Raw genomic sequence first — 9350 nt, 5'->3', positions numbered from 1 at the left:
AAATGGGGTAACTCGGCTATATGTTTTTCGGTTATATGTCTAGGTTATAAAACTCATAGAGTGCTCGCCTCGAAAGTTTCAGATGAAAGGGGGGAAAGTGAAAAAAAAGAAGACAGCAGTGTAAGTTGATGGTGACATGTCATGCACAGTATAACTTGAATTGTTTGACAATCACATCCGACATCACCTAAATCAACACTTACTGATAGTGGCCACAGTGAGACGTCAGTGCATCCTACCATTATGCTCATCACCTATTTTCACGTTTGAGTCATTTGAGTACCGTACAATGCTGAGTGAATGAGTGAGTGATGACAGATGGGTGATGTTGCCTGCAGCATCTTGGTACATTCTGTAGATATGTTATTGTAACACGTCTTGACAGTGTTAACATTGCACAGGTCAATGGTCATATATTTTGGCTAGCAAATGTGCTACAGAATATTCTTCTGCTCGGGATTGGGGGTTGGGGACGTGGCTAAGATATATTGGTAATTTACCATATACCGGTACGAATTAAATGGGTATGATAAGGAAATAATGTTAGATAGTTTTCAATACACTATTTTTAAAAGTGAAAGTCTTTATGACATGAACCTAATTTCCCAGCATTACCTGTATTTTAGAGTCTTTTTACTTAGCTAACAGTAGCAGACGGGTTTAGCACCGTACTCAAGAATATTTAAATTTTATCAAGTGCATATGACAACAGGCCTTTGGCAAGTGACTGACACACTTTCTCACACGTGGTGACTACTTGCAGATATGTAATATATGTCATGTTGGTGAAAGGCAAGTTATCCTGAGCAAATTTCATGCAAGACCATCTAGGAAACCATGTGAGAGTTGACTCTTCACTAGTGTTTATAACACCAGAGACCTTAAAACAGTGGAAGGGTGGGGATATTGATGATTCCTTGTTGAAGGATGGGATGTTTGGTTGTATTCATTTTTACCATATTTTATGTCACGCCCATCAATGTCTACACTGGCATTGCTTCCCAGTAACAGTTAAAGCAATGTAGAGGTAAATTTGAAGAGAGGTACTTCAAAGAGTATCAGTACTACATATTTTGAGCTAAGGTTTTGCATACTTGTAGGCCTACATTTAAAGCACAATAAGACAAGGGTGGTGTTCCTGTCTGTCATGCCTTGTGTATTAGCATGATTAGAGTCCATTCTTAAGATACTTAACGTATTAAGTTGAAGGTTTGCATTTATGTTTCTCCTACAGATGAGGTTTTGGGTACATGTAGCTTTCCTACCAAATCTATCATTATATAAAACTATGTTTGCAGGTAAGTGCGTTGAACCTCGTAGGGATCAAGATGGACGGTCGTCCAGTTGTGTTTGTGAGTCGAACAGAGAGTTTCAGTGCATGCCATAGATTACACAGGTGAGTGCTCTGAACAGCTGGTGTGGTATACTGATATGTGAAGCACTCCTCACATTGTTTATACATAACTGATGTAATTTACACATTAACATGGCCACCTAAAATTTTACCTCAAAAAGGCCATTTTTAGAGACAGATAAATGGCATAAATTTTTCTTTTGGTGCTGGAACTTTGTTTTTCCTCTTAACTAACTTCAAACACTTTTCAGGGAGTGCAGCTTTGTCCTTAGTGCAAATTTTAAGTGATTTATCATATTATGTGCAGAGTAAGACTGTTCATGATGTGTCTCAATTTTTATTTAGCTATTTAGTGTGAAGATGTATCAGTAAAAAAAAACATAGAGAAAATAGGAAGCAGGACATGACTCTGTGGTAAGATGCACAACTCCCCAACCAAGGGACACAATAAGACATGGAGTGTGAGATCAAACCCAGTCATGGACAGGGACTACCTGTATTCCCCACTCCTTTTGATAACAGTAATTAGTCAATGACACTGATTGCTGCTGCCATCTGCACAGTCTTACATTCCTTGAAGACCATTTTGTCTGTATGTCACATATTGGGAAACTTATCACTAAGGTCAGTGGTTTATCCCGGCCACTTCAATTTCCTCCACTTATTATCCTGAACACCTCAATGTAAGTCAAAAAATGATTGACGATGGTGTTTAACATCATTCAAATGAATAAGTAAGCATAAAATACATATTAATAAATAACTATAGAGAATAAGAAACATTTATGTGATTGTTGCTTTATGCCGTACTCAAGAATATTTCACTTATATGATGGCAGCCAGCATTATGGTGGGAAGAAACCGGGGGGGTGGAAGGGGGAGGGGGTGTAAACGCCTGACCATCTGAAGGTTGCTTCGACCTTACCACTTATGGCTGGAGAGGAAGCCAGCTGCCAGCTGGGCTTGAGCTCACAGCGACCATATTGTTGTCCTAACCCTTTCATCAACAGAGGCCCACGAAATGGAAATAGCAGATATGAATAATTTACTGATCATTAAAAGAGAAAAAAGATTACTTGTTACTTCTAAAGTATTTTTTACACATATTTGTTGTAGAAATATTATTTTTTCTGTGTATCTGTTAATATTGGTATACCTGAAAGAAGTGTATTGACTTTGCATACGTTTTTAACCATTTGTAGCCAGAAGCTAAGTGAGAAGGACAATGTGGACATTTTCGGGAAGTGTAATAACCCTAATGGCCATGGTCATAATTACAAAGGTGAGTACCCAGGTGATGAAAACATAAATAAGGCAAAATAAATATCAATCACTGTAAATTGTTTGCAGGTATACATGGCTATATCCAGAAAAAATCAAGGTTTAGATCCCAAATACCAAAAATTATTAAAATGGAAAATCAACGTGATGACTTTAAAGTCGGTGGATGATCAAATTTTGTGTAAAAACTAAATTTTTGTGGTAAACTGTGATATCTTGGTTCAAATTATTTGTTGGTTTATACTACAGTTTGATTAGTTTGCATGCCCAAAAGTTTTCCAGGACTAGAATGGCTCTAGATATGGCTTTGGTATCTCATAGAAATTGCATTATGGTGGAAGGAGACAGGGCAAACCCGAAGGAAAATCCATGACCATCCTCAAGGCTGCTGGCAGACCCCGTGGAAGAAAAATCCTCTGAATTAGCTTATGGTGTTCAATTTTAATTTAGGTTGTAGTGGGTAATTGTGCCAAAACATGTTGTCTTTAAATTTGATCATTTTTATTGATTTATTTATATATATATTTTTTTTATTTTCATTTCAGTGGAAGTAATTGTCAGGGGACCAGTGAGTATATAACAAGTGTGTACAGGGAAACAAATGGAGTGCTATTTCCAAAAGTATTTATTGTGTTTCACTGGCTCAGATAAAAGATTTGTTCTGGCTACAGCGGCAATCGGCCCCTGACCAATGTGCTTACAGACTCAAACCCAACTCTGTCTTCTTCAGCTGTATCTTTCAGGCGAAAATGACAGCGATTTGTCTTGGCTTCACCTGGTTGTTAGTTTCTTACCAAAATCAGGTGTCTTCCTCTTGGCACTCTGGTGTGTTCCTCTGGGCACTCTGGTGTGTTCCTCTGGGCTCTCAGGTGGCTCCCTCTGGGTACTCTGATTGCTCCCTTTGGGCACTGGTGTGTTCCTCTGGGATCTCTGGTGGCTCCCTCTAGGCACTCTGTTGCCTTCTCTGGGCACTGATGACTCCGTCTGGGCACTGTTGTCTTCCTCTGGGCACTATGTTGTCTTCCTTTGGGCACTATGTTGTCTTCCTCTGGGCACTATGTTGTGTTCCGCTGGACACTCTGGTGGCTCCCTCTGGGCTGTCTGGTGTGTTCCGCTGGTCTTTCTGGTGGCTCCCTCTGGGCACTGGTGGTTCCCTCTGGGCACTCTGGTGTCTTCCTGTGGGGTCTCTGGTGGCTCCCTCTGAGCACTTTGGTGTCTTCCTCCGGGCTCTCTGGTGTGTTCCAACTGGGCACTCTGGTGTCTTCCTCTGGGCTCTCTGGTGGCTCCCTCTAGGCACTCTGTTGCCTTCTCTGGGCTCTCTGGTGGCTCCCTCTAGGCACTCTGTTGCCTTCTCTGGGCACTGATGACTCCATCTGGGCACTGTTGTCTTCCTCTGGGCACTATGTTGTTTTCCGCTGGACACTCTGGTGGATCCCTCAGGACACTCTGGTGGCTCCCTTTGGGCACTCTGGTGGCTCCTCAGGACACTCTGGTGGCTCCCTCTGGGCACTCTGGTGGCTCCCTCAGGGCACTCTGGTCGCTCCCTCTGGGCACTCTGGTCGCTCCCTCAGGACACTGGTGGCTCCCTCTGGGCACTCTGGTGGCTCCCTCTGGGCTGTCTGGTGGCTCCCTCTGGGCTCTCTGGTGTGTTCCTCTGGTCTTTCTGGTGGCTCCCTCTGGGCACTCTGATGTCTTCCACCCATAACACAGTCCATCATTCTACAAGTGAGTGTGAGAAAACAAATGTCCAAATGGAATACATGACTATGCTGAAGTCTGCCACCAAGCACCTTCATTCTGATTGGGGCTGCATCTGCTATTCTGTGTAACTAATGAAATGGTAGTTATATATTAGAAGCATGCTTAAGTTGAGCTAGTCTTGTGCTGGTAGGTTGCCCCTGAGCACCTTCATCCTGTTTTGGGCTGTATCTGTTATTCAGTGTACAAGTAGCTGATGAAATGGTAGTTATATACTAGAAGCGTGCTAAAGTTGTGCTAGTGATGTGCTAGTAGCCTGCTCCCGAGCACTTTTGTACTTATTTGGAATGCCTGTATGTCTGCCATTTATTGTGGTTGATGTTCTCTTTTTATAGGTTGACCCAATAACAGGCATGGTTATCAATCTAGTGGATTTAAAGGCATACATTGAGGTAACCTGTACTGTTTCCACTATTTATTAAACGTTATCGAAAAGGAAAGCCTATTCTCACATACATTTATGAACTGTTCATGTTTCTATGTACATGACTGTATCCTTATTTACTTAAGTGTAGCCATGGAACCATTTATGCCCATAATGACCTGTGTACATGTATGTGAATTTAGTTGTACAAACATGTTTTTGGCTGATAAGATATACAGTTGTAGTAATTCTTCTCAATAGTGTAGCTCTTGTCAGTGGTTAGTGGGCTAGTACAGCACAATGACCTAGGAGCCTCTCATCAAGGCAATTGGGGTGAGTTCAAGTCCAGGTCATGGTGGTTTCCTCTCCTGCTGTATGTGGGAGGGTCTATCAGCAACCTGTAGATGGTCGGGAGTTCCCCCAGTTTCATTCCACCATGATGCTGGCTCCCATCCTATAAGAGAAACATTTTTGAGTATGACATAAAACATAAATAATAGTAAATATAATACTTGTCTGTTCTAATTGACAGAAGGCCATAATGTCTGTATTAGACCATAAAAACTTGGACAAGGATGTACCTTACTTTAAGGATGTAGTCAGGTGAGTTATATCCCTATCTAATGTGTTTACAATGCCAGTACGTGGCTCAGTTGGTTAGTGCGCTAGCGCAGCATAATGACCCAGGAGCCTCTGACCAATGCGGTCGCTGTGAGTTCAAGTCCAGCTCATGCTGGCCTCCTCTCCGGCTGTTGGAATGTCTGCCAGCAACCTGCAGATGGTTGTGGGTTTCCACCCGGCCCTGCCCGGTTTTCTCCCACCATAATGCTGGCCGCCGTCATATAAGTGAAATATTTTTGAGTACGACGTAAAACATCAGTCAAATAAATAAATAAATACAATGCCAGTAAAGTTTAAAGCAGTGTGATTAGGACTTGGTCTTATGATCTAATTGTCTTAGTGCCTGTGTCAGAGTGTATCTTAATATTTCACTTAAACAACAGCATTATAGTGAGAGGAAACCTGGTAGAGCCTGTGGCCAGCATCATGGTGGGAGGAAACTTGACAAAGCCTGTGGCCAGCATTATGGTGAGAGGAAACTTGGCAGAGCCTGTGGCCAGCATTATGGTGGGAGGGAACTTGGCAGAGCTGTGGCCAGCATTATGGTGGGAGGAAACCTGACAGAGACTATGGCCAGCATTATGGTGGGAGGAAACCTGGCAGAGCCTGAGGCCAGCATTATGGTGAGAGGAAACTTGGCAGAGCCTGTGGCCAGCATTATGTTGGGAGGAAACCTGGCAGAGCCTGTGGCCAGCATTATGGTGGGAGGAAAACTGGCAGAGCCTGAGGCCAGCATTATGGTGAGAGGAAACTTGGCAGAGCCTGTGGCCAGCATTATGTTGGGAGGAAACCTGGCAGAGCCTGTGGCCAGCATTCACTGGCATTATGCAGAGGATACGCTGAATGTGCATGGACAGTGTTTGAGTTATTTATTTATTTATTTGATTAGTGTTTTACGCCGTTGCACAGTGATTGATGTGAATGTCAAATGCAACATTATTACCCTAAATCACCATAAATTTCTTGCCCATTGCCCATTTTCCCTGATTCTGAGTGTTCTATTGATTTTAGAAAGGTGTTTTGAGGTTTGCTCGAGGGGTAAATTTTATGTCATGTAGAGTAAATCCTGAGGATCCCATAAAGCTTTACATGAAACATTTTAAAATAGAATCATCAAGTATGTAGGGGTATATCCTTCACTGAAGTATAAATGAAAAGTGTAGCTACAACTTCAAGTTACCTGATATGAACCATCCAACCGGTTCTTAGCCTGTGCAGTGAAGGTACGTGTGAAGGTCTGTCAGCAACCTGTGGATGGCTGTTGGGTTTTCCTTGGGCTCTGCGTGGTTTCCTCCCACCATAGTGCTGCCTGCCATCATATAAGTGGAATATTCTTGAGTACAACGTAAAACACCCCTCAGATAAATAAATATATCATGAGGTGATCCCCATAGGGTGGTTGTAGTCTACATTACGTTCCCTCGCTCCACTCAGCTATTGCTCTGCATAGACAAGTTCCCAGAGGACGAAGTTAGATGCTGCTCCCTTTTGAACAGACACATCTGATTGGCCAGTAGCTTACTTCTTCTTAAAAGGGGCCATGATTGGATGAAAGACTGATTTGATTTGCATTAATACTGATCCGAGATACGTGGCTATATTGAGTGCAATGAGTAGTAGAAGGAAGGAACTTTGCCTGTATATCAGGGTAGCCACAGGTAGATATTTTAGAGGGCTTTGAGTGCAAGCCCTTCTGTTGTTTAAGGTAAAAACAGTCCTAATATATCATGTGACTTTTGAAAAATGTTACATAACCTTTGTTGACATTAATTTACCGATAACCAGTCTGAAAAGTTCAGGTGTTCAGCTCCTAAATTTTCACCACTGGTTGTCGGCTCTACTTTTTGTGAACTCTTTTGCATATTTATTTATTTATTTATTTGATTGGTGTTTTTCTTTTTCAGACGCCCATGTTGTAGTAAATGTTATCAAAATAGTTGCCTAGCAGTTTTGACTGGTCACATGACACAATAAAACTTTTTTTTTAACCTTAAGCAAGAAAAGGCTAGTGCCACACTGCTGGAATTCACCAAAAGGACTTTTTGTTATCCCAGCCCAGTGGACAAGGATGACTTAATGGACCACCTGTTTGTAGGCCCTGGAAACTCTAGTCTAGTTTTGGACCTCTTTTTGTTTCACCATTTGCAAGAAACAAACAGAAAACATATCTTGCAGATATATGCACACATTACCAATTCTTTTTTAATCAATTTTCATTGCTATTTTTGACTTTGCATTATGAGAGTATTGAAATGTCCACATCAAACTTAGTATATTTGATTGTTGTTTAAAGCCATATTCAAGAATCATCAGTCTCTATAAAGGTGACTAATTTACATGTATCAAAATTATTTACAATTTGGCCAGGCATTATTTATTTTTTTGTGCACGATTTTTTGCTAGCTTTCTCTTTCTTTCTACTGCCACTTTTTCTAAATGCCTTTAATAACTTATTTACTTTTTCATCTGTCAAAGCTGGGTGTGTTTGCTTCTGGTTACCCACCTGTGGCAATACTGCTGATGTGTGCACATGTACCTGTTATTAAGGCTTATTAAATATATGGACTGAAACAAGAACTACTTCAAAATGCATTACTTGTCTACTTGCAGCACAACAGAGAACTTGGCTGTGTTTATCTGGCACCAACTAACGATGCTCTTACCCACAGGTTTACTTTACGAGGTGAAAATTCACGAGACTGACAAAAATGTTGTGTTTTATCGTGGAGATGTCACCAGTGATTAAAACATTTGTTGGGAATATGAAGGATAGAAATCTCATTTGTTAATAGAAAAAAGTATGGACATATGAATATATATGTTATACATTCCATGAGAATAAAAATAGCTTTATGTATAAGCTTTATGTATATATTTATTTATTTATTTGATTTGTGTTTTACGCCATACTCAAGAATATTTCACTTATACGACGGCGACCAGCATTATTGTGGAGGAAACCGGGCAGAGGCCGGGGGAAACCCACGACCATCTGCAGCTTGCGGGCAAACCTTCCCACTTACGGCCGGAGAGGAAGCCAGCATGAGCTGGTTTATGTATATACACACTATATATATATATATATATATATATATATATATATATATATATATATATATATACACACACCTAGGATTTGTCCTAGTATTTCTAGTCAAAAGCTGTACTTAAGTGACATAAACCATATGTGAATATTGCACAGTATGTAGTTAGTTTTCTGGACATAAATTGATATGTATGTATTTATATACATTTGGATCTCACTGAGGATGAAAACTTCCTGTTGTTAGTAGCAAATATACTGATGCTGTACGTATGAATGTCCACAAGAAAGGAAATAGCCGTTATAATTTTCTGAACAGAATATATCGCAAAATGAGTATTACACTCGGGAGAAATTTTGGATCAGATACAGTACATCTTGTTACACCTTTAAATATTATACTAAAATCATGATCTTTAAAATGGGGAACCGTTCTGAAAGCTCATACTCATGTACATGTTGTAATGTTACACCAGGCTCGTCCATCGCTCAATGTCTCTCTTCCGGCGTTCGATTTACCCTTGACGGACCCGTGAGGTTGAGTCCAACTGCCCATAAGGGAAACCGGTTTGATAGCCACAGTAGCAATTGGCATAACCCATAAATCAACCCAGCCATACATTCTGCTGGTCTATAAATTGTATGTAAAGTTCAAGACTTCAAAGCCAGCATTACTTAGCTATCAGTTCTGCTTTCGTAGATGTCTTTTCTAGAACTTTGGTGGAGAAAGCAATTTGAAAGTTTCACCTCAGATTTCTAACATAAAACTGTCAAAGCCAACATAAGTGAAGTGTTCACGTAGAAGCAAATAAAAACTGATGATCGGCGTCTAACTTCAATTTGAGAGCGTTTTGTTTGAAAGTTGACAACATCATCCAACGCATGTGACATAACAGAAAATTATATTTATTTTCCCAAACTAACTTACA

General features: G+C 40.7%; 1 protein-coding gene across 1 annotated transcript; it reads left to right on the top strand.

The window, feature by feature from the left end:
* The first annotated feature begins 83 nt into the window (after positions 1-83).
* LOC135472944 (6-pyruvoyl tetrahydrobiopterin synthase-like) lies at positions 84-8406 on the top strand. Its single transcript, XM_064752682.1, has 7 exons — positions 84-120; positions 1299-1396; positions 2557-2636; positions 3181-3203; positions 4729-4785; positions 5290-5360; positions 7989-8406. Exons 2-7 carry the CDS (start codon positions 1329-1331, stop codon positions 8122-8124), a joined length of 435 nt encoding a protein of 144 aa, XP_064608752.1. The 5' UTR covers positions 84-120; positions 1299-1328; the 3' UTR covers positions 8125-8406.
* Positions 8407-9350: the final 944 nt, after the last annotated feature.

The sequence above is a fragment of the Liolophura sinensis genome, chromosome 8, assembly GCF_032854445.1.
Source record: "Liolophura sinensis isolate JHLJ2023 chromosome 8, CUHK_Ljap_v2, whole genome shotgun sequence".
NCBI classification, from domain to species: domain Eukaryota; kingdom Metazoa; phylum Mollusca; class Polyplacophora; order Chitonida; family Chitonidae; genus Liolophura; species Liolophura sinensis.
This window is presented reverse-complemented; position numbering and strand designations above follow the sequence as displayed.

Bases quoted from the DNA above. Each gene is read 5' to 3' on its own strand.
- LOC135472944 (XM_064752682.1), top strand. From the start codon at position 1,329: ATGGACGGTCGTCCAGTTGTGTTTGTGAGTCGAACAGAGAGTTTCAGT. The intron at 3,204-4,728 runs GTGAGTATATAA...CTCTTTTTATAG, and splicing joins AAGTAATTGTCAGGGGACCA to GTTGACCCAATAACAGGCAT. The intron at 4,786-5,289 runs GTAACCTGTACT...TCTAATTGACAG, and splicing joins ATTTAAAGGCATACATTGAG to AAGGCCATAATGTCTGTATT.